Source organism: Balaenoptera acutorostrata, chromosome 16 (assembly GCF_949987535.1).
Source record: "Balaenoptera acutorostrata chromosome 16, mBalAcu1.1, whole genome shotgun sequence".
NCBI lineage: Eukaryota > Metazoa > Chordata > Mammalia > Artiodactyla > Balaenopteridae > Balaenoptera > Balaenoptera acutorostrata.
The window spans coordinates 4,947,337-4,973,204 of NC_080079.1; the positions used below are offsets into that span (position 1 = coordinate 4,947,337).

At 45.8% G+C, this 25,868-nt stretch overlaps 1 protein-coding gene across 1 annotated transcript in view; it reads right to left on the reverse strand.

The window, feature by feature from the left end:
* Positions 1-659: 659 nt before the first annotated feature.
* Positions 660-25,868, reverse strand: part of NPS (neuropeptide S) — a 70,020-nt gene continuing 44,811 nt past the window's right edge. The window contains exons 3-4 of the mRNA XM_057531386.1: positions 3,631-3,736; positions 660-839 (exon numbers count right to left, since the gene is read on the reverse strand). Coding sequence (XP_057387369.1) covers positions 660-839; positions 3,631-3,736 — 286 coding nt within the window. The remainder of the gene's footprint in view (positions 840-3,630; positions 3,737-25,868) is intronic.

Genomic DNA, 25,868 nt, shown 5'->3' on the forward strand with positions numbered 1-25,868 from the left:
ACCAGCCATCTCTCTGCTGTCTTTACTGTTACTGGCGATATATTTGTGTTTTAAGATTTAAAAAGAAGACAAGTTTCCGAGACAAAACAATAATCCATGTCTAAGTATATCTGGTGGAAAAGGGTAGCAAGAGTTACATCCAGAGGGCCCTGGTCATGTTTGTTTCTGGTATCAATCGATTGAGGAAATTACACTCCTGTCATGAATCTTGGCTTTTGTTAATTTCAAAAGACTCTCTTAGAAGCTGAAATAACACATCCCAAAAGCATTGGCCTTGCTAAAGTCATTCCAGAAAACCATATTTAAAGGGAAAAAATTCAGTATTATGATATGATAGGCAGGGGGGAAAATCATACCACTGTCGTCATAGTAAAAATGCTCATACTTTCTGGCCAATTTAAGATCAAAGCAAATGTGTCCATGCCTATTCTGGAAAGTTACTAACTGATCACATAAATATTTTATTCTCTCACAGTGGAAGTTTGACACGGGTTTACATTTTTTTCAACTTAATTTATTCCGTACCAGCGAGGAGAGGGAAGATATTTGAGAACTGAGAGCATAGCAATACTAAATGATAAAGATATCAGTGACTTTTAACACATTAGCCACACTATACAAAGTCTGAGATTAATTCCCAGAGTCCTTTGCACACTTAGTCATGATTTTGCTCTTTGAAAGGAAGTTTTTTTCATTCCTGTGCCAACTCCATTGCGAAAGGACCTTTTCATAAGTGTCTTCTCCAAAATTGGCTTTAGAAAATCCAGTCCCTCTCTCCTACCCATCCTCGTGGGGCAGCTGTTCAGCAGGACGACAAAGTAGTCAGATTTTCCAGACACCTGGCAGTTGAGATGGGGGAAGAGGGAGAGAATACAGCTTTAGGGTTCAAAGTTTATTTCAATAGTAATAATTTTCAAAATCTTATGGCAATAAATCCAATATCCAATATTTAAAGAGGGTTTTGCTAAAACACCTTTTAAAATATATACTTTATCAAAATACAAAATACTATTTGGAGCTGTCTACCCTCTTTTCTAAATTTTACACTACTTACGTGATTGCAGCTCTTCACTGTTTGCATCCTACACCGTACAGTTATCTTGTTGCTATTACTTTATAAAGAATCTTTCAAGTGGTTCTAATTAGTCTTGGGACTAGTTTTTTAAATTCACTGAGAAAAACAACCCATGATAACCAAACTCCAAGTTTCAGCTGGAACCACTTTCCTTCTGGGGTCTATCCTGGGCCATTTGCCAGGGTTATCCACAAGGATGTCTTTGAACTTGAGAGTTGACATCTTTGTCTTTTGACTTTGGTTCAGTTCCTCATCAGGGCCTCAAAGGCCTGGATGATGTAGGATAGTGTAGGGAGCGCTTCGTCGTGGAAGAAATAAGTCTGGAATCTTAGACCTCAGATTAGCCGTTGAGAACTTGCAGTTCATACTAACCCCATACTTTGTAGATGAAGAAACTAAGTACAGAAGCAAAGGGGCATGATCAGTGATCTTTGTGCTACATGCTTTATGTGTATCATCTCATTTTATCCCCTCAAAAAGCTTTATGAAATTGGTACTATTATTTCCTTGGTTATAATTTCCTTTAAATGAGGAAATTAATTAAATGGCTTGTAGGTGAAGCAGGATTTGAGCTGAGGCATCTGACTCCAAGCCCATGTTTTTCAACTGTATGAGAACTATAAGAGGACAAGGGGGCTGAATGTCCCCTTTACAAATAAAGAAACATAGTTCAGTGTCAAAAGCACACATTTTCCTATCCTGATGCAGGAAAACAAGTTTGGTTTGGGGTTACTTTGGAAGTTGAAATGGGGCCAGTGCATAAAATACTCCCTGGGATTCTCCACCCATCACTGAGTGGTTCCCTGGAGGGTCCAGCAGTCAGAGCTCCGAGGAAAACCATTCCCACTGTTCTCTGGAAAAAAAGATGGGCATTTTTGGATTTGGGATCTGGGAATTGTCAGAGAATTTCAGAAGTATTGGTCATGGGAAAACCAATCAAAAGTTCTTACACTATGTGTTTTACCCTGTGTTAGCAGAGGAGATCTAAGAGTGATACAATGCCATCTATTTTAAATTCCCAGCAAGGAGGGGCCTATGAGTCATTTCAGGAAGGGAAGCATTCCAGTTCTTTCCAGAAATTCTCATGATGCCACCTTTACATTGCAAAAACAAAACAAAACAAAATGCATCATTTCTGGTTATGAGATCCCCAAAACATCACTAAACATCCCTAAAAAGATACTGATGCACTTTGCTGATCAAGGAAGGGAACCCGTATCAGGCAGACTCGTTAACAAAATAATATGGTAGATTTGCCTGGTTGATAAACTTTATGAAGTTCACAACAAATATTATAAAAGCCTGTATGTCCTTTGCATAAACACTCACCCTAAACAGTCGAATTGGCACCATTATTACGTGATTCAGTTATAATGAGAACAAAATTGTCACATGAAAAAGTAGAAATACAGAAAATGCAGTGAAGGAAGAAACATTTCATTTATGGACAAGGATATCTTATAAGAACAACAGAAGAAAGAACATTCTTAATTTTAAAAAACCCCTGCACACAAGTGCCTATTGTTCAACAGAAATGTCATGAACAAACCTTCAGGGAAAGAATAGAAAGTAATTAGCAATACACTTGAGAAAATATATCAATTTATGGATTGTGAGTCATCTACTTGATCAATGTGGTGTCTTATAGAATCAATGACTAAATTAGTGTAGAATGCTCGTAGGAGTAAGCCAGGATAAAAGAAGCTAGATTAAGTAAACAAGAAATAGAAAAATGACAGATGCAAAGATTAGTGAGAAGACTCATAATATAAATAGCTAGATCATTATGTTTGGACATATATTTATTATTGAGGATTCAGGTGGCATTTCATTATCCTAAACGTGGTTTCTTAATTACATCAATTTCAGTAATTACAGTATGCTTTTAGTGAAGCAAAGTTAAAGTACAAAACACTATCAATGACAAAAGATATTTAAAATTTTTAGACAAAGTATTGACATAAAAAACCTGAAATGTCATGTAGCAACAGCATTAAAAATTCCAAAGAAAGACATTCATTTTCTGAATGTGTGGAACAGTTCAATGAATATAGTTAGGAGCTCAATCAATAGTCTTGAATAAATATATGATGTAATATTTTATATGATATTCATTGAGAACTGGCATATTATCTATATTCTGTATCTAAAAAAGTTACCATTTTTGTAAAACTAAGAAAGTTGCTGTTTTTGAAAAATAATCCATTGTATTTTTAATACAGTTTCAATGGTTAAATGTTCACTTTGATTATGAGTGGATGCATGTGCAACAAATAAATTGTCATGGGCAAAATAATTTACATTCTACAGTGAAATGAATGCAGGGACCAACTTCTAAATAATTCAAAGCACATTTTAGTATAGTCTGCATCATCTATTGTAAAAATGTTTCTTTTTACCTAATTTTATTACTCTACTTATATTTCTTTCATTGTAAACTCTAGTAATAAGGGAAGTAACTTTTCTTTCAGATATTCCTAGAGATTTTTTGAATTTACATACTCTGCAATTCTAGTCATTTAGTCAAGCATCAAAAATAGAGGCAAGTCTCTTACCTTAGAAGATGGAACTGGATGACACCAGAACACATGCATTGTAGAAATCAACAGAAATAGAATAAGATTGGATTTTAATGAGCTGCAGAGTAGAAAAAACAAAAACCTCAGAAAAGTCTTACTCAGGCAAGTATAAATTAAAAAGCATATACAAATTCAACATTTTTCTTTGTGGAAAAATACAATCTTTTACCTGATCATTTTGGACTTCCTGAAATCTCTGTAGATCGGTGATTTTATTGCCAAATTCCTCACCCTTACTGTCAGATCCTCCGTTGGTGATCCTTTTATACCAGGAAAGTTCAGGAGTAAAAATAGCATCATGTCCCATCATATTTGACTAACTGATCTGGCCATGGCCTTTTGTTCCTGTTAAATTGGAAAAGGACAATAACATATAGACATTGTCATTGACCTGCCAACCATTGACTTCATTAAAGTTTGCCATTAAAAATGTCCTTCAAAAGTGCTGTCTTCTAAACTGTGTCTCTGTGACATAGATAGCCAGAGGTCTCAAAAGGAACCAAAAGTTTGTTTAGCTCAGAGTTTAAACACTCAAGAAGTATGATATTATTTCCTTGAATATCCAGACGTCTCTTTTGAGAGAATAACGCAAAAGGAATCCTTGCAGGAATGAAGAGCATCGACCCAAAAAACGTGCACACACTGAGTTTTCTATAACAGATTTCCTTCTTTTAGGACTTCTGAGGTTAAAACAGGGAAACAAATGTCATCCCCCCCTTTGCCACTAATCACCCAAATAAAGGAAGGACACTATCTCTACCCCCCTTTCCATGAGCATCCCCAAAGTTCCAGGGCAAGAGTTGTAGGCAAACCTGCCTGCAGTGGCCTCTTTTTCTCTCCAGGACATGGAATTTCCCCAGGAAGCCTCTTCTGTCCTTGCACACCAATGGGCATCCGCGTTAATAATGGATTCAGAAGCGCTAAGTGTGAAGGAACAGATGTTGCCAAGGCTTACGATGGAGGGAAACACCAAGCGAGGTGCTTTCTGCTTGTATAGATAGTATTTCTGAGATGGAGCCAATATTTTTGGAATACAAAGAAGTGGAGGAAAATCCTGCCTTCTCAAGATCAGCACCTTTTGGAGGACAAAGCTGTCTTACGTCTGGGACCTCCGCTGCTCATTGGTCAGTGCTGCATCCCTTTCTTTTGTAAATTGCCCCTTGGTATGATTCTCATGTAGTTGTCAATCAGTCAACCATATAGTCACACTTAGCCTTCCACAAGGAAAAGCAGGTGACCTGACTTTCAAGAGAATCCAGATCACAGAAATTAGTGCCAAGTTGGGAGCTGGGGCATGTGATCCAATACCTTTGATCATTGTCCTTTTGGAGACACCAGATGGAGTTTGGGAGAAGAGCCTTAAGGGCACCAAGGAACTGAACACACACATTTACTTTTAGTCTCTCCTTAAACCCAGCAAAAATACACACATAAGAACAAAAGGAAGGGAGAGAAGATGACAACAACAGCATTTTGCTGAGTGAGGAGCAATTGATGAAGCAGATCTGAGGAAGGTGCCTATCAAAATGGTGGTTTAGTAACAAACCCTCAACGGACTCAAGTATTCATGGAACCAGTTACTTTCAGATGTGGTGAAGGTGGCACTAAAACACGGAGGATCAGCTGGAAGTTTAAGGATCTGTTCAATCCCACATCCCTGCCCCACTTCCCATGCCCAGACAGCTTCTGCTTTGTCAGAAGACCATAGATTTATTCTAAAAAGAGGTTAAAGCAGGAGGCCTTCTGAGTGAGGGAATCAGGAGACTCCCTAATGGCATTAGGGAGTCTTCTCCTGAAAACAGAGGTTGAACAAGCATTTTGCTCAAAGCTGAGACCCATGGATCTCTTCCCTGACACAGGGTCCCAGCACACTGTCAGCTCTTTACCCTCAAGACAAGTGAAAGGAAGACCCGTCTTTGGGGTTCACCCTAACCTGTAAATGTCCGATGCAAGGTTTTTCTTTCAACCAGGGTTTGATTGTGGGGAGAAGATAGAAAGCCGATTACTGGATGCCTAAAAATGTGGGGTGGATTCCGGGCATACTGGGGAGGGGGGATGGGACTGGAGTCAGGAGACTCCAGAGAACTCTGCCCGACATTGGCTCACAGCCCTGGGACTGACCATTTCCTTTGGTGACGGTGCCTGTCCTGTGATGTCTGTGACAGGTGTTTATGGTGCAATTGGAACCTGCAGAGACTCACGTCAACACCTAAAGGGCAGGTTAGCACTCAACTTGGAATTTAATGGACTTTTCATTGAAAGTTTACCCTCTTATTCATCACAGTGTAACCGTTTTAGAGTCACCCAAGCCCTTTTCACACATTTCCTCATGACATCAGTGTGAAAGCCAGAGGGAGAAGGAACAAATTCTTTTTGACTTCTGCTTCTCATTGGTCAACACCGAAGTTGACAGACATGTCCTGAATCATGCCTCAGAAGTTCAAGCACATCAAGTCAGATGTATTTTGTACCGAAAAGATCAATGAAAGCCTTTTCTTTTCTAATTTCCAGAGCTTCCTGTTACAACACCAAGAAACTTCCCCCAAACACCAACTCTATCACTACTGTGTTTGGCTCCTTGCTAAAAACAGGACTTGGAAATGTGTTAAAATGATTTTAACACATGATTTTGCAGGGACAAGCTGGAAAAGGTCATCAGCTCAGAACCATTTAGAATTTTGGTGTCTTAAAAATAATTCTACAATTGATTCCATTGTCCCCAGTGATAACACACATTAAGCCCTGCATCTTTCAGCATATATGGAAAAATCAATTTAATTTTACTGCTTCTTAATTCATACAACTGTTATATCCTCTGAAAGTATAATTAAAATGTAGAATGTGGCTAAGTGCGTTTTCTGGTTTTATACTAGAGTAGGGGAAATAGAGGCTTGAGCAGAGCTTAGGTTAATTTATTGAAATAAATCATCTCTCCAGTTCCTGGTTGCTCCTAAAATGCTCTATTACAGTTTTCACATGGGCATTCAGAACAGGCTCAGTGTTGAAGATCAAAGTTCTATGGAATAAAAGGCAAAGAAAATCCAGAAGGTGAGGGTGGAATGTAAAAAGTGCAAGGAAGTCTCCTTATTTTAGAGCATCATGTCTCAGTGTCGGCACTGTTGACATTTGAGGCTGATGGTTCTTTGTGGTTGGGAGCTGCCCTGTGTGTTGCTGCTTCCCTGGTCTCTACTCAGTAGATTTCAGTAGCTCCACCATCCCAGCTGGGACAACTGAAAATGTCTCTAGACACTATCAAATGTCCCCCGGGTGGGGGAACGAAATCACCTCCACTGAGAGCCACTGTTTGTAGGTAAACAAGCTCTCTGCTCGCTCTCTCTCCTGTTGGACGTGGAGAGTTAGCACGGACATGCATTTCACAACCATGGCATCAGCGTTCATAGGCAGCATGTTTTTCTTTCTTGACGATGCATAAAGTAGTGCTGTATCTTCTAATGGATAAAGTCTTAGGTTCAATGAAATAGTACTTACTTTTATAAACCATCAAAGGTAGTATTTGTGATATATTACTTATATATTACATGTTAATTTAAATAATTAGTAATAAAACATGCTCTTAATTTTTTTTCACTGACATACGTTCTCAGTTACAAACTTCTGCATATTGTCCTATTTTTCACACACTTTGGTTTTATTTTAACAATACTCTGAATTGTTTTTAAGAAAGCAGATGTTATATTGGACATAGTGTCATCATATCATGAATGGCATTTTGTTTAATAAACTCCATTAATCATTGATGTGATAGCTACAGTATACTACTTACACACCTGGTGAATAGCAGCCTGAAATGGCCTTCCTAAGGAATCAACACGAGAAGAGAAAAACCTGCTATAAAGCATCTTGTTCTGCCTGGGCAGAAAGCATTTTTGGGAATGATCTTTGTAGCAGCCAACACTTCATTTATGAATTCATCAAAGAATCAATGAAGGCCCACTCTATGCCAAGAGCTGTGTGACTTTCTGGGGATGCAGCCATAAAGAAACCCCACAAAGTGTAAACACAGGGGTAAATGACAACTCCAAGGTCAGGGTCGGGGTGGGAACAGCACCTAAAGGAACTTGGCCTTGACTATGAGGAAGGGCAGAGCAGTGTGTGACCCACAGGGACAGGGAAGAAACCCACCGGTCATCTGAGGGCACGAAGGTGGCTCAGTCTGGTGACTGCAAAGACTCACTTGGGAGGGCACACGGGGTCCCCAACGTGCAGGGTGTGCACATCCTGGACTTGATTCTGAGACCCACAAAGCTCATCACATGCCTTTAAGCAGGGGTGGGACCTAATCGGATCTGTGTTTTAGAAGAATGGTCTGGCTGCCAGGAGCAGGCGGAATGGGAGGGCCAGGGACCAGGACAGAGAGGACCCCCTGTGGGCTGTGGGGTGAGTGTCCAGATGGGACGATGGGGCTGTGCACCAGGGTGGTGGCCCTGGAGCCGGAGAAAAGGAGATGCACCTGAGACATTTGGGAGCTGGAAATTAATTGACACAGTTACTAATGGGAGATGAGGTGATTCAGTGATCTTTTTCACCAGTTCATCATAGCCACTCAAAAAAGCTGCTCCTCCAAAGGTCAACGGTGACCCAGCCGACCATATTGTCCCATCCTCCCACCCGCTCCCCCATCCCACTCTTCTTCTCCAGAGCCTCTGACGCACAAGTGTCCCGCCTCTGTTCCTGCCTCACCCTCACCATCCATCACACTCAGAGGGGTCCCTCCTCCCCCACCACCCAGCTCAGAACCCGCAGTCCATTGTTATAATGATGCTCCCCGAAAGCAACCCCTCTCTCACAACTGGCCAAACTCCAGCCTTGAGTGACCCCATGTGACCCCATCTCTGAGCCTCACTCAAGTTATGACCATAAAAAGCCTTACAACAGTGTTTCCTAGTCTCGTGTAAAAATTCATGACCATACATCTCCAATGAGCTCCAACCCTGCCCAACGAGTAAGATGTACTTGGTAAGGAGGTCCATCCTCTTAGTACGTAAAAGGGGGATTTCATACCTTCTCTCCTCTAATGTTTGCATGGCCCACGGTCCTCCTCCACGCCACCCCCCCCACCCACAAATCTGAGTTGATGGCTTTGCCTCTTTCTTTGTTGAGAAAGCCAAAGCAAGGAGTTAGGGACCTTTCATCTTCTCACCATAAAAACCACCAACCTACTCATGTCTGTACCCATGTCCTGATTCCTGCCTTTCAGCTATGGATAAAAATCCTTGCTCCTATTGGGGTTCAAATCCCCTGATTTCCCAAGGACTTTGTGCCCACAACTATCTCCCCTCACTCCCCTGCATTCTCTCTCTCTCATATTTTACGACCATCAGCTTCCAAACGTTGTTATAGTTTGTATCAGACAAAACATCTGGAGGTTTTTAAATAGAGCCTACATGAGCTTCCGCACCAATTCCGAGCTGGTGCCTCCAGCAAGACCCTTCCTGTTAAGGGGACCAAAGATCTTAGCAAACATGAGGTCACCTCTCTGTTCCTGTGTCACTTGATCCTTCAGCTGCTTTGGACCCAGATTGCCAACCTCTTTCCTTCTTGAAACATGTTCTCCTCCAGCCACCCATAATACTCCACCCTCATTATTTTCCTCCCTCTCTGACTTCTACTTGGCCACCTCTTGCTGGCTTCTCCTCCTCTCGCTCACCTCCCAATTTTCCAAGTGCTCAGACTCCATCCTGGACCCCCTTCCCGTCTCTCTGCACAATCTCCCTATAGAATCTCATAGAGTCTTGAGGCTTGTCCCTGACTCCCCAAATTTTATCTCCTTCTCTGATACTCCCCGGAGTGCCATATGCATTTAGCCAACATACCTGACACAAATTGTTGTCCTAAAGTCATTTCCAGTTGTCTCCATCTCTATAAATAATGACATGATCCCTCCATTGCTCGAGCCAAAAATTCTTTGATTCTTTTCTTCCTTAGCCTTCCCCACCAGCAAGTCCTACCAACTCTTTCCCCAGGATAAAGTCTACATCCATCCACCTCTTCCATCCTCCCACCATCATTGTTCCTGGAACGTCTGCAAGAGCTTATAAGCTGGTCTTCAATACACAATAGCCAGAGTGATCCGTAACCATCTTTCACGATGTAAATTGAGCACTGTCATTCCAATGTCTCCTCACTGCGCTGAGAATAAAGTCCAGGCTCTCGTCCCTGGACTACAAAGCCCTGCTCAGATGGTGCTGACCTCTTAAGGGGGTTGGAGATGAAGAGATGTGCACTCCTTCCCGTCACAACTACTTGCTAGTACTGTTTGCGCTTAGTGCCCAAAGCCCAGAGGCAGTCCCGCCCACTGAGGAGTTGACTTGTTCACAGTGCCAACTACGCCCCCCATGGAGAAACAAGGCATATAACGGGGACTCAGCCCACCTCCCAGCCTCATTTACCCTCTCCTCCCAACAAGCACACTGGCCTTCTCACTCTCTTAGAACCTGGAGTGCAGTTCTCTACCTGGGATGTAATTCCCTCTGACTTTGTATGCCTGGCTCCTCTTGCACTTGATCTTGGCCTAAACATCACTTCCTCAGCAAGGCCTTCCCTGAACCCTCATTAACCCACCAGGGAACCCTGTACCACATCACCATGACCATCTGATACTTTTGTTTATTTTTGGTACCCTGCCTTAATTAACACACAAAGAACAGTAAGGATTCAATCATTACTTGTTTTTTTTGTTGTATGTATGTATGTACGTATGTATGTATGTTTGGCTGCATTGGGCCTTTGTTGCTGCATGCAGGCTTTCTCTAGTTGTGTTGAGCGGGGGCTACTCTTCATTGCAGTGCGCAGACTTCTCATTGCGGTGGCTTCTCTTGTTGCGGAGCATGAGCTCTAGGCACACCGGCTTCAGTAGTTGCAGCACACGGGCTCAGTAGTTGTGGCTTGTGGGCTCTAGAGTGCAGGCTCAGTAGTTGTGGTGCACAGGCTTAGTTTCTCCACAGATCTTCTCGGACCAGGGATCAAACCCATGTCCCCTGCATTGGCAGGCGGATTCTTAACCACTGCGCCACCAGGGAAGTCCAATTATTACTTGTTGAATGAACAAACAAACACAGGAAGTAAGAAATCAAGAGAATGAGTGCCTTCTAAGTAACAGATGGATTATAGCAAAGTTTTGTTGTATGAGAAGAATAAACTGTTCACTTTCACTCTAGAGGAAGAATGTGTTTATACAACAAGTATTTTTTGAGCTCCTGCGGTCACATCCTGTTCTATCAATCACAGGGTGGGCTGCAGGGGGAATACAAACTATGAAGTGCCCAGGGGTTGTCTTCTTCCTGCCTTTCCTGCCTGAGGTGCCACTAGCCAGCCACCCCCATGCCCCCTTCCAGCCGTGATGGGGGAGGGGCGAGGCATGTCCAGTGCTGACGGGGCTGCCGATCAGCTTGGGTGAGATGGGTATGAGATGGGTGTGCAACAATGCAGAACAGTCGCAGCCCCCAGGTTACATGCTTTCTCCAGCAAAGGGGGGCGCTGGGAGAGCACCATAGATACCACAGGTGCCTGCAGGGCTCCTGCCTCTGGGAATTGGCAATGGGTGTCTGAGGGTCTTGGGACATCATCTAGGCTACCCATGAGGATGCTTCTGGGATGGTTGACCAGATGTTGCAGTGCAGGGCGTCACGCCAAGTGAAGCCAGGAGGGGCTGATTGCTTAAGTGTGACAATGGGTTTGAAGGAGAGGAGTACACCATGATCCAAAAGAGCAGGGGTGAGGAGGAAGCAGGGGAGGAGGGAAAGGAGACGAGGTCAGAGGAGGAAACTGGAGCCCCCTTGGCTGGTGGGTATGGAGACACTGGAGAAACCAAGCAGAGAGCAAGTCTGGAAGCTGAGAAGGAGAAGTCAGGTTAACAGATGACTCTATCTTCTTTTTGAGCATCTCTCTCTTCCCCACCTTCTCCCATAGGAGACCAGACTGAGGCGGGCTGGGGAATCGAGGACAGTGTGTCCCAGGCATTGAGCTAAGCATTTTATGGGCACAGACTCCTTTCATCCTCACCACGGCCTCGAAAGGCAGGGGCTATTCTGGTTCCCATTAATGGGTGTGGACCCAGAGACACCATGTGGGCTCTGGTTTAGACATCCTGAGTCACTCTCCTGAGACTCCAGCCAGGGCGTGACCCCACACAGCCATGACCAGGGAGAGTCTGCAAAGAGATGACCATCAGCTCCTGGGACTCAGCCCTGACTCTCCTTCCTGCTCCTCTCCTTCACGCTTCAGAGGCTGTTTCCCAGATGATCTGAGTATCGTAAAGAGGAAAGCAGATGCGAGGAAAAGGAACAGCCCTTGCCCGGCCACTGATACTCCAGCAGCCCCCATCGTGGGACTGCGGCAAAGGAGCACATCCCTGACAGAACTCTGCCTGGGATCCCCAGCTTAAAGGCTCAGAGTGGAAAAATACCCCTCAGAGCCTTAGGGCTGCCGCGGGGAGAACCTAGCCTGCTAGATTTGCTGAGTGAAGGCTCTTCCCTGCAGGCAGCCTCCGGGACTCGGCAATTCCCGTAAACCCTGTCTCTCAGGATGACCCTGCTGAATACAATCTTGCTTTTAACCTCTCTCCTCATCCTTTTCCCCCAAGGTTTAGACATCACATCCATAGATTCTGCCATCTAGTTTTTACGAGCACTGTAGTTATTTTCCAACGATGTACCCATTTAAACTTTACAGTCTTTTTTTAGGGTTGTATTCATGGACAAATAAATACAAGGCACTTGAAACTTTATCTACTGGAAGCTTCCATCTCTGCCTACAAGACGATCCTGATCTCCCAATTCATTTCATGTCATTATCTCCGAAAGAGAGAGCTTTCTCAACTTTATGTGCCTAAACAGGGTGAAGATAAATTTCTATCTAACTGACAATCTTGTTATTTTGTGGATTTTTTTTTTTACTGTTTTGAAAATTATTGTATTAATATTTAGAATTCTGAAGCTATCAATGAATATTAAGTACGTATAATTTCCTGCAAAAAGGAACATTAAGTTGATTACAAGTATGAAATGTACACTACATGCATTTGAGTTTGGGGTGGATGGTTTATGGTCGTGTGTCGCAGCTGTTGCACTGCCACATCGCATATTTAGGCTGGTTATTTACATGCAGTTACCCGTGAACATTTCAAAGGCATCCAACTAATATTTTAGCCATACAATTAGTAACAGACACTATAATTCACTCTTGAACAAATGAAAGGTTTCGGAGCCCAGTGAAAGCATCTCATTTGCTTTAAATATGTGTGTCATTTCTCCTGATCTTGACTGATGTTTAGTTGAGAAAGATTTGTAATACAGGTCAGATGCTGGCCGGAAGGAAAAATTAAAAACCTGAGAAGTGTGGGTGTGGGGGAGGAAGGAAGAGAGAACAGAAAGTTTCAGGCAAGGAGCTGCTTCATCGGAAAAATTAATCCAGCTGGGCAGCAAAGCCAGAGTGCATGCTCACCCCACCCAGGACAGAAGTGCCCCAGCCCCGTGTGCATGACAAGAAGATTAGGATGGTTGGAATTGGGGGCTACTTGTCTTCATTCCCTGCGCTTTCCTTCTGCTGGCTGAGGACTTGTCACTATGATCGACAGATTCTACACAGCCTCTCTCTTCCCTGAAAGAAGGTGGGAATGATCTGAAGGTGGCATTTCAGGCTGCAAGAGGAGCAAGGCGATACATGGCCAAGTTGCCTTTGGGGCTCCAGTCTGAAAAGCACTAACAGTAGCATGTGTTCTGTCTCGCTTTTGGACACCACATTCATTTTTTTCAAATGTACTTTGAAGCATTTGACCCCTAAAACAACTTTGTAAATTTATGAATGTCTCTTTTTATTTTACAAACAGGGCGGCCGAGACACAGAGGTAAATGAAAAATAATCATTGCCTCTATTTTTGCTATTTGGTGATTTCTTTCTCTGCAAGATCCATACCAGGATTCTTGGGGGAGGGGAGGGCGAGAAGGGTGTCTGGAAATACACTACACTTGCCACTTAAAGGTCTCTCGGTTGCCAATAAGGGTCTCCTTCTATTGAAACAGCCGTCTTCACGTCCACCGGGAGTGTTGGGGTAAGGACTCCGTCCCTGGCATTTCTCCTCCTGCTTGTCCCAGGGCATCCCGGGAAGCACCTTGTGGCAGCTGGCAGGGATTCCTGTTTATGGGCTGGTACTTCCCGGAGCGGGGGTATCCTCTAAACATCCAAGACTGGCCTGACTCACCTAGCCTGCCCTGACCACGCCATCTGCCCTGGCCTGCTCACCCCACAGCCTCACTAAGGGGCCCGTCCTTCCCATGCCCTGACCACTCCATGCTGGAATGATGGCTCTCCACCCTCAGTTGTTCTGTACATCTTCCATTAGGAGAAGCAGGAACTTCTGGATCCCTCCCTCTCCACCTGATGGCTGATGGAGACCTAGGGAGTTATCTTTGCCTTCTTTCTGGCTCAGAAAACCGTCAGCAGCATGGTAACTCTAGTTTTAATTTTCTGAGGAACCTCCATATGATTTTCCATAGTAGCTGCAGCAATTTACATTCCCACCGATACTGCACAAGGGTTCCATCTTCCCCACATCCTCGCTGACACTTGTTATTTGTGGTCTTTTTGATGATAGCCATTCTGACAGGTGTGAGGTGGTATCTCATTGTGGTTTCGATTTGCACTTCTCTGATGATTAGTGATGTTGAGCATCTTTTCACGTGGCTGTTGGCCATCTCTATGTCTTCTTTGGAAAAATGTCTATTGAGGACTTCTGTCCATTTTTTAACCTTACCTCTTGCCTCCTTTTTTCTTCCTTAGGGAACATGAAAGGCTTCCTTTTACCTCCATTTTCTGAATTGCAAGGAATTCCCAGGAATTCCCAGAACGATACTGTGGTTCTTCTTAAGACAGCCATCTTGCTCCCATTCCCCATGGAAGGGCAAAAAAAACCATGAGTGATAAGTTATACAGGTTACAGTTTTGTTTTCCCTTATTTAACATTCTCCAGATATATACCAGTCGTATGAGGTTGGAAGACCAAGGAATGCCCTCTGAGTGGGGACCTCACACTATTTCATGTGCACATGAAGAAACGATGACCACGGGAAAATGTACCGAAATGGGTTAAACTGGCAAAGTTCTTTACAACTGGCTTCCATTGCTGGGACATCTAGTTTAGGTGGGGGAAAAATATTAGGAAGTATTAGGGCTCTTTGCTGTTGGCAGTAATGAATCCTGGAACTTCCTCTTGATCGAGTCGGCCTCAGAGATTTAATGATTGTAAGAAAACTCCTAGCGGTCGGAGACGATTTGGTTTAGGATTCCTGACTGTGGCCTGGGAAGTCTTCTGCCCGTGTTCTGTCCCAGAGCCCCATCCGCCTCTTTCTGGAGCCCTGTTTCTCCTTATTGCCCAGCAGGACCCAGAGGGGACTTGTTGCAGATCAATCTCTGAGCTTCCATTAACTCTTAAACTTCCCTGGGAAAGAAACATGCACGCCACCCCCTTCCTCTGAAAGGACTCTTCGGGCCTCATGCTGGACTCTGCTTCGCCAGGTCACTTTATCTCCCAGTAGCTGTCGCAGCAGCTCCTGGAGCACGCCGGGGGTGGGAGGGGCAACTTCCCCTACTGGAGGTCACTGCCCTCCACAATAGCCTTGCCCATCACTCCCTTCCCTCAATGGAGAGAGCTCTGCTGGCCCACCTCAGAGTCTGCTGGCTCAAGAAATTGCCAATAAAAACCGCTGTGGAGACATTGCCAGTGAGAGGGGCGAGTTTCAAGCCTGGAGAAAGGAACACATTAGGGGCCCACTGCTCTGCAGATCCCTCTGGGCGCTGCAGCCATGAGGCAATGGAGAAGCCTCTTCGGTCCCGCCACGTCGTCCCCTCTGCACCGTGCCCAGCCTCGCAGGACTCCCCTCTCCTTTTAGGAAGCTTTCCTGGCTTCTTGGCACTGCTTCCGCCCTTTCTGATTGTACGCGCTGCCCAGGAGATTTATCAGCTCTGAAGTCCTATTAGTAGCTGCACACTTTTTCCTTCTTTTAAATACAGATTTCTGCGTGAATCCCCAAGAACGAGCAGGGTGGAGCAGGGGAGGACTATATTCTCGGGATTTCCAACTGCGAGATTGAGGCAGTTCCTCCAGGGAGGGGCGCAGAGAGGCAGACTCTCCTGAGTAGGTCCTGCTCCATTCCCAGGCTGCCCTGCTCCGGCAGTGGGATCAGCCCTCACTGGTCAGCCAGAGCTGGCAGAACCTTCGAGCAGACAACTTCAACCCCAGACGTGAATAGCATGAATAATCTGGTTTTGAAAGATTTACGAGGACTTTGGAATGCTGCTCCTTTTGGAATTATTTTACTTATTTTCCATGAATGCCCGTTAAGGCTTGCCCCGTTCAACCTAAAGTATCAACACGCATCTACATGGCAGATCATTCATTTCCTTTACATCCATATATGTGCTCCCGGAGAAGGGTGGTTGGGGGGGGGGGGGATGCAGGCAGAAAATAGGACAACCTTACAAGGTTCGGAATGTGACGCCGGACGCCCAAGCTGCACCACCTCTTCTTGGCAGCAGTTAGAGAACCTGAGGGGCCGTGTCTGTCTGCCAACATGGATTATGATTGCACAGGCTGCTCAGAGAGATTCTAAAGGAAGTTGCTGCTCGAGAAAGATGTCAGCATTACGAAAAAAAACCACCTATCAAAGATGAAACCTCATTTCACTCTGAATAAAGAGCTCCTTTGGATTCTCAGCTGAGAATACGATAAACATGTAATTTCTCAGTGCAACCGCAAGAATGGATTTCCAGTCACTCTGTGAAAAAGCAAAGCTGCAAGAATGTGAAGGTCATATCATTTAACTTTTAACTTGAATGGCAAACGCCCCCTTTTTCTGAATACCCTCTGCGTGTCAGGTCCGTGCCAGGCAGGATGCAAGCATCATTGTGTCACCACACCCCAGTGTGACAGGCAAGGTCACCGTGGTACAGAGGAGCACCTGAGGCCCAGTACAGTTAGAGCTCTGCGATCGTAAGAGACAGATGTGGGCTCTGGCTAATTCGGGCCTGGAGAGATTGTGGGGGGCTCACAGAATTAAAGGAGGATTTGAAGATCTGTGCCTGGGACAGGGCCTGGGTTGACCCAGTATCTCAGTAGCAGGAACTCACAGACCAGCTGAAGTGGGATAACACTTATCAATGCTGCCCTGGAGGACAGTTCCCAGGAGGGAAAGTCAGATTAACCTGGATGGGTCATGAGACCTCACGGAGTGGGTTCAGAGAAAGCAAGAACCATTGCATCAGAATCATCCAGAAAAGGGGCGGGGCCTTCCCAGGAGGCCAAGTAGAGTGCTGCTACCGCAGGAAGCCTGGGGGAAGCCCGGGGACACTGGGCTGCCACAGGCACAGACGGACTCAGGGAGAGCAAGCTCCTGCCTGAGAAGCAGCAGAGCGTAGGGCCATGAGGACAGACTCTGGACCACTGTCCTCGCATGTCCCAGCTCTGTGACCTTCGACATGTGGCTTAACCTCTCTGTGCCTCATCTGCAAATGCAGCCAGTATAAACCCCAACAACTACCCCATAAGCTTGTGGGGAGATGCTTTAATACAAGCACGATGCTTAGAACAGGGCCTGGCGCTGCATGACGGGCTGCTGCTGTTCTCACGTTCTTGCCAAGATCCAGGAACTGCTACACCATTTGTGGAGCCCGGTGCAAAATGAAAATGTGGGCGTCCTGTGTTCAAGACTAGGGGGACTTTCTAGGCAGCAACAGCAGATGGTTACACCAGTCCAGGCCCTAGGGAGCGCGGGGCCCCGAGGAACTACATGGACCACACACACGTGAAACCAGCCCTGCCTGGATCACACGGTGGGCAGAGCTGGCATTTCAACGTTAGACCGTCTCCTACAAAACCCAAGCATCTTCTGCTTCCCCGCATCACCTCCCTATACAGTTTACCTTTTTCTAAAGAACCACCTCGAGGAAATAGCTGGGCTGTCTTGGGGGCTCAGGAATTCAGGAACATGAGAGTCAGAGAAGGTTGCTGACGACAGACCCCTGCTCTCTGGAAGGAGGCGAGCAGCCCGACCCTGAAAGCTGCGGACAGACCGCGAGGCGGGCTTAGTGACCAAGTCAGCCAGACCACCTTGAAACCTCTTAGGCTTGTGGTTCTGCGGGGAAAACTGTGTGGGCAGAGTGAGGTATGAAGTGAAGGAAAGAATGTCAGGTGGAAAGGAGAAAGGCCAGAAGGAGTTCAGCCCCGCACCATCTCAAGGTGACACACTTTATTAAGAAGTGACTGGCAGTAGAAAAGAGCCGCCGAGACTGTAAATGTCAGTTGGCGCCCAGAGTTGATGCCTATCATCGCCTGCAAAAAGGTCCCTCTTAGAGAAAGCAGCGGTGTCACAGCCGCACACTCCCAGCCCGTGTGATGAGCCTTGTCTGGGTCTGAGCCCCTGGCCCGGCTTCCTCCACTCATCCAAGGCTATCAGACGCTCTTGGAGAGAGAGCGTTCCAGTCTCGGCCCCTTGGCACCAAGTCTGAGACTTCTGCCTTGCAGGCATCATTTTCTGGATGCTCGATGGCCAGGCCACAATTTGTATGCGTTAGTGATTTGGGACTACCTGTTGGAAGGCTGGGAAGAACAAATGCATTTCTTTCTTCTCCTAAGAAGCCCCTAAGTTCACCACTTTTTAAGACAGAGAAATGCAAGTGGCCCCTTCTGAGCCTCAGGGCTGGCGGTCACTGGCTAAGGTCCCTAGTGACCACATCGTCCCTTTTTCTTGCTGTCTTCCGTGCTCCCCACCTAACTTTTCAGGGCTTGTCTTTCTTTCAACCACAAAGATTCAGTCCCCTGCTCAGCAGCTCTCTGGTCCCTATTGGTGGACTCTGTGCCCCGGCCCTGGGATGGGCTTTTCCACAGCCAGCGCCCAGGGCCCCGGGAGGAGAAGGCAGAGCGCAGGGAGCTGACATCCCCTGACAGTCCTTAACCAGCAGCTGTTCCTGCCCGGGGGAAAGCCTGGCTGTCGTGTCCCCATTCGGCTTGTAGTCTTCTGATTTTAAAAGAAATTGAAACATTTTGGGAGGCCCTGAAAATAGCGTGGTTCCCTGCTGTGCCTTGTGGAGAAGCCAGGTGGGCTGGAGGGGCTCTGTGGGCGGGTGGCCAGAGCTCACATCCTTCCTTCTTCCCCGGTGCTGCTTCCCCAAGCCCGCCCTGGACTCTCCCTGGAGCTGGTCCAGCCCATCCCCTCCGCCACTGGCCTCCAGGCCCCGCTGCACATTTCCCACTTTGCTTGTCCATGTAGGGGGGGGGTCTGTCTCCCCAGGTCTCAGAACCACAGCTTCCCCAATAATACCTGGCCCGTTTTGGACCCGTGATAAAGGGCACACAACAAACGCCAGCCAAATATTGTTGAATTCATCCATTCATTCCTGAACAATCCTTCATGATAAATTGAAGTCGGCAGACACTTTTTTAACCCAAAAACCATTACATGGGAAAAAACCGAAACTTAATTCCAAGTCTGAGAGAATAAGGAAGACTATTCCTTTGCATTTCCATACTGTTGCCAACAATTTTAGCCTTGGATGGAGTTGACTTTCAGAAAGAGGAAAAAGTCGTTCAGAACCAGGGCTGAGAATTCAGTGGGGAATCAAACCGAGCGTTATTAGGACAAAAAATGAGCCATGGCTGGGAAGCCACAACAATGATTTTCTGGAGTTTCGAATAATTTGCCTCTGAAGAGCAGACCAAACGATTGTTTGAGCGATCACAGAAACACTGGAAAACGTAAGTCCACTCAAAAAGTGATGATTTTGGGGGCTTCCCTGGTGGCGCAGTGGTTGAGAATCCGCCTGCCAATGCAGGGGACACGGGTTCGAGCTCTGGTCTGGGAAGATCCCACATGCCGCGGAGCAACTGGGCCCGTGAGCCACAACTACTGAGCCTGCGCGTCTGGAGCCTGTGCTCGGCAACGAGAGGCCGCGATAGTGAGAGGCCCGCGCACCGCGATGAAGAGTGGCCCCCGCTCGCCGCAACTAGAGAAAGCCCTCGCACAGAAACGAAGACCCAACACAGCCAAAAATAAATAAATAAATAATTTTTTAAAAAACTGATGATTTTGAAAGGGAGTGGTACTCTCCTGTATGCGTCGGTTCAGGATTGTATTAAAAAGCACATTCTCATCCCATTGTAATCATAGCTCGTTACATCTCTGAAATGTGGCATGTGTTGATGATCCGATAGTTCTTTAAAAATGTGATGTACTTTTCAGAGTTAAATAACCAACAGAATTGCAACTTATCCAAGCACATTGGTAATCACCAATAACGACCTGGGGGCTCTCTAACTCCTTATTTCTGTGATAAAGTGGAAATTGCATCACACACACTTCATAATGCTTCATTATCACAACATTGATAATGCTGGAAGGCAGGGAATTCTGGTGATGTGGTATCAGGCCATTTTTGATCCAGCAAAGACTAAATCTTTATTCCAATTTGTCAACGATCAAGAATTTTCAGTCTTTCCTCTATTGTAGGTCTCTGACATTCTCAAGTCTGATTTTCACGTTGGAGTGCTAACTTGTGGTTTCAGATAACTGCCATATTATTTTCTTCTTTTAGTAACACTTTACCGCTCAGAGTCAGGACCACATTTTCAGAGCATCTTCATAGTTTAGGTGCGTTCGGCTTCCTTAAGTGGTGCTACCCTGGTGGCTCTGCCCACAAGGGGGTCCCCTCTCCAGACAGCCTGGCCACCTGGGGACACCTTGGCTCCTGCCTCATGGCCACACCTAACTTCCTCTCATGAACACGAGGATGGCTTAAGACAGGAAGCGGCTTTCCAAAATACTCCAAAAAGACAAAAAGAAAGAAGATACCTTCTCATACATTTTATTTGGCTTTCTCCTACTGACGTGGATTCTCTTATAGCCATTTCATCTGACACAGGTGAACCAGGAGAAAATATTAAGGACGGTTTGTCCTGTCAGTGGGACCCATCGCCTGGTACAGAAACTATCTGCCTAGCTGCCTCTGGGAGTTTCTTTCTCTTCTGCCCGAGGAAGAGGTGCTTTATTCCACCCCGAGGAAACTTGAGCATCAGTTCTTTTGCTCATTTGATGGGACAGCGCTTCTCACTCCTGGTTTCTGGCTTTGTGAATTCAGTTTCTTTCCTTTCCCTGAGGAATGCTCTGCATTGCCAACCAGTGCTTTTAGGTTTTTGCATCATGTTGCAGAGTTGGAAAGAGGTGGGGCGGGTCCACAGAGTGGGTGTGGAGAGGCATCTAAGGAGAGAGATGCCAGGTTCCCTGGAGCACGTGAGACAGGCAGATAGAAGAGGAGGGAAAGTCCCCAGGCACTGTGTAAGCCATTCACATGAGTGAAAATACAAGTAAGGACTTTGGGTTGGTTTGAAATTAGTTTCTGTTGGCTGAGCTGATACTTGATCTTCTGAGATAGGGCTCTGAGGGTTAGGGCTTCAATAGTGATCCATTTCCAACCCAGTCATCCTTCCCTCCTCAGTCTTAATTAACTCCAAGCTCTGTGTGAAGCCAAGTTCTGCTGAATCTCTGTACCCATCTTGGCCTCATCTTCTTTGACACCATCCCACTGCTAATGGCCGTCATCTTCCATCTGGATGATGGGAGTGGCCTTCTAATTGTTGCCTCTGCTGCCAAGCTCTAGGCCAGTGGGTACCACGGATCAAATACAAAAGATCTTGCTCAGGCATCATCCATAGGTTGTTCCTGGTCAGTGGGTGGCTCTCCTCCACGTGGTGATCAAGGACCAAAGCTCCTTCCATGTCAGGACTCCATCATCATCTAGGGTCTGTCGCTGCTCTGAAGTCTTGGTCCTGAGATGGTACCTATCATGCATTCACTAGAACTCAGTCAGATGGCGGCAGGGGAGGCAGGAAAGGAGTCCAGGAGAGGAGGTGGGTGTGGATGAAGAATAGCCATCTCTGCCACGGAGTAAACAGTGAAGTTCCCAAGTCTAGGAGAAGGGCCCACAAGGCAACCTCAGCTTGGTCACTACCCACCTGAAAGGTCCAGCTCACTTCACTTTGAGGATTCAGTTTATCAGTCATAGGGGAGGGTTTGATGAGGCAATGCCTAGGCGCTAAGAAACCACGGTCAATGTTCAGTGTGCTTCAAAACCATCCAGAAGTGTTCAGGCAGTTCTTCTTTAAAGTAGGCCTTTTGACTCTCCTGTCATGAACTTCCTCTCTCTGGTTGTCCCTTTTTTTAAAATCTGTGATTGAAATTGTTAATGAGTAGCATTAATTATAAAGTTCTTCTTTGCTGCTAAATACTTCAGTGCTCACTTGATACTGCTTCCCCTTATTTTTATACCCATATAACCATTTCCGGTTAGAATTTTAAATATAGGTAATTGAAAGTGTATCTTGTAGCTGGGTAATAAGTGGAGAGCCTGTCCATCTGTTGGCAAAGAAGGTAGGCACGGTTTACCTCTCCCCTGAATCCGCCGTCTGTAATTTGGGTTGCCGACAGCACCATCTGTTTCCAAAATCCACTTATCTGCAGTCGAGCAAGAGGGTAATAACTTTCCTGGGCTGGATTCAATCCACCCCTCACTTCTGACCAGCCGCCATCCTCCTGTCCCATCTGGGAGAAAGATTGACAATGGACAGCTGGGATCCCAGGCCAGCTCAGCCAGGAGAGCCTGCTTTCCTCCAACAAAGGGGATGCATACTGCTCCCCACAAAACCCTTATGTCCATGAGGAAAGAAGCTGGGAAAGCGCCCTTAACTGGTGAATATGAACACATTTCTGTTTCCCGGGAAACGACTCCCTTTGTGTCCTGGGATCAGCACAGAAACATTCTATATATTTTCCTCTCAATGCTATTCTCATCTTGCTGATGTGCAGCATATTGAGAAAACCCTGACATTTAATAAAACTTGGATGGCAATCCACTAAATCTGATTAACCCTTTTTAGCATTAACTGTCACTTCCTGACACCCACAGCAATGCTAAAAGCTTTAAGCATGAGTACAACTCATTTCAAGTGATAATACAACATCTCGGTTACAGGAGAGACTCCCTCACTTTCCAACTTGTAAAGGGGGGAGGTGGCGGGAATAGGGTTTAAACCATCTGGTATATTCTTAGCAAACCAGAAAGAACTTTGTAAGATAAGACAGCTGGTTTGGTTACTAGTCATGCCAAAGGAAGGTTTGGGGAGAATTAAACTCAGATTCATTTAGCTGAGTCATCTGTGAACAACGGTTAAATATGGGAAGCTCATTAAGAAGAGAATTTCTTCATTGAAATTTGTATGATAGTCAATTCATTCTTAACCACAACATGATTAAAATCTGGACTCACAATTGCCACTTTATCAGCATTCTATTCTACATGCTCATTTCAAAAAAATCTGTAATAAAAAAGTGTTATTAGTGTGTACATGAATTTTCAGTGGTTGTTTCCCCAAATTGCTGACTATCTCTGTCTCTACCCAATTTAGAGATATTATCCTAGAAAAGTAACCTGTGCAAAAACTACTTTAATGCCAGAATTAGATCACTGTTATTTGTACCTGTCTTCAACCCTAATAGGAGAGGCTTCAAACGTTTGGAGGGCAGAATAAAAAGAGCTCACATGGAACTGGGAAAAACTGGCAAAAGGACATAAACGATGGTGATCAAGGCAGGTTCACTGATGGCCCTGGGGCTCCCTGCTGTGAAAGGCGGGCAAAAACCAGACAAGGCTGCTCTCCAAGGGGGTTGACAACATAGGTAAGAAATTCTGGTTCTACTTAAGCCAGTATTTCTATTGCAATACTCTGAGAGCAAGAAAACAATACTCATCTATAAAAGCCCTACTATGTGCCAAGCACTGTGTCAGGTTCCAGAGACTCAAAGAAGTCTACGTCCTGCTTTCTGTCCTCAAAAGATTTATAATAGAGCTGGAGAGAGGTATGCACAAAGAAAGTGGGTGGTTCAAAGCTGCCTGAAAATGCCAGCAGGAAGGCACAGGAATGGGAAACTCTTGATGTCATTTCTACCTCTCATGCCCGTGCAGGCAGCACTAGTCAATCACAACACTCGTTTTGTCTGAACTGAGTTGTAGTTGCTGCATTTTTTTTTTTTCATAGCATCTATCATTTATTTTAAAATACATGTCTTGGGGCTTCCCTGGTGGCGCAGTAGTTGAGAATCTGCCTGCCAATGCAGGGGACACGGGTTCGAGCCCCGGTCTGGGAAGATCCCACATGCCGCAGAGCAAATGGGCCTGTGAGCCACAATTACTGAGCCTGCGCGTCTGGAGCCTGTGCTCCGCAACAAGAGAGGCCGCGATAGTGAGAGGCCCGCGCACCCCGATGAAGAGTGGCCCCCGCTTGCCGCAGCTGGAGAAAGCCCTCGCACAGAAACGAAGACCCAACGCAGCCAAAAATAAATAAGTAAATAAATAAGTTTAAAGTACGCGCCGAAAAAACCAAGAATTTGAAATTTGTATCTTCATTGATTGTAAAAAAAAAAAAAAAAAAGAATACACGTCTCCTTGGAAGGAACACTGGTAAACCAATCAGTGTCATGCTTACATTGTTTCTTTGTTATTCTTCCCTGGGAGGGCTGGAAGGTTGAGCATCATTCAAACTACGTCACTTACTTAACATCAGAGAAATCAACACTCCCTGCTCACCCCCTCCTCACCAGAGTCGTAAGTGGCCACCACTTTAGCCCTCTTTGCCTTCAAGCCAGGGTCTTGCTCAGGTAGAGCTGCCGCCCTTTCTTTACCCAAATTCTGGGCCCCAAACTCTACAGCTAGCCTCATCGTGCCGGTAGAAGAAAGTTTAACAGATTTCCTAAATTTTGCCGGTAGTGCTCAAAGCATCTTCAACACGTGTTGTTTGCACTGGTCATAACACAGCGGGCTAGGATTTTTCCCTACGTGGTCCTCCATCCAGGCAGCCATTGATCAGCTGCAGTTGTCACATACAAGGACACCCACGTGCCATCCCCGGCCTGTACAGTCTGTGCTGGGAGGAGAAGGAGATGCCTCCGTGGGATCATATCCACTGATATTTCAAAGGCCAGTCTGTCTAGCTCTTCAGAGCTGAAGCAGAAGTGACAGAGAAAGGTTAAAGCTCTTGGGAGCAAAGTACCTGAGTGTGGAAGAGTCACCACGACTCCTCTGGGCAAGCTCAGATTCCTGATGTTTGGCTGTGGGGGTCTGGGGTGTGATTCCATCCTGGTGAGAGACGAGGCTACCTGTTCTAGGCCATTTGAGAGGGGGTAGGATGAGGGGGTATGAACTGAGTCCCCATACACACTTTCCAAGATGAGCAGAGGGTGTAGACTTGCCTGCAAGGGGCATTGTCAATGTCTTGTCAAGCATCCCAGTCCTACCATTTGGCTGGGATAAAGCATGTTCCTTGGGACAGAAATGAGACCTGCAGGGGAGGGCTGAGATGGGTGTGTTTTGACCTTAAAAAACAAATAACGTAGCAGGAAGTAAGATACTCACATTTTGCAGAGACCAGAGACCAAGAAGTGCCAGACTAACAAGATAATATGTCCTTGAGATTGGCATATGGTTATCTCAGGAACAGAAGCTTGTCTTCAAGAAATGTCCTCAAAAAATTCATTCGTTCAGCAAATATCTCCTGATTGCCTACCGCAGGCAGACCACAATGGCAAGCAAAATACACCTGGATTCCATACTCGTGGGGTTTGGAGTCCACTAGGAGAGATAGCATTCTTCACCCGAGCCCACAAATGGTGATGTACCCTGGGTGATATCTTGATGTATTACTGTACTACTGACCTCGGAGAGGCAGCAGTGAGTGGTGGCGTGAAACGAGATCTTACTTCCCTGCCCGGGAACTGAACCTGCGTAGCCTGGATGAAAACCAGGAATCCTAGCCACCACAGCCCCTGGCTCTTGCCCTCAGTGAAAAATGCATTTCTCACGGAGGCAAAACTGTAAAAACAGGTACCAAGTTTATTATTAGAGACATAGCACAACAACAAGTGGGAGAGCACACAGAGAAACAGTTTGCTTAGTTAAGACAGAAGCAGGGCAGAGATGCACACCCGGAGAGAAAGGGTGTGGGCGTCCCCCCCAATGAGGAGGAGCCCAGTAAGGAGGCGGTGAAGTCATTCACATAGGGCAGCTCTTCCGGGTCTCTGTTTACCTCTGGCCAATTATCTGGTTTCTTTTTCCACCTGACCTGCCCTGGGACCCTCCCCAGCATGCGTGTGCAACTT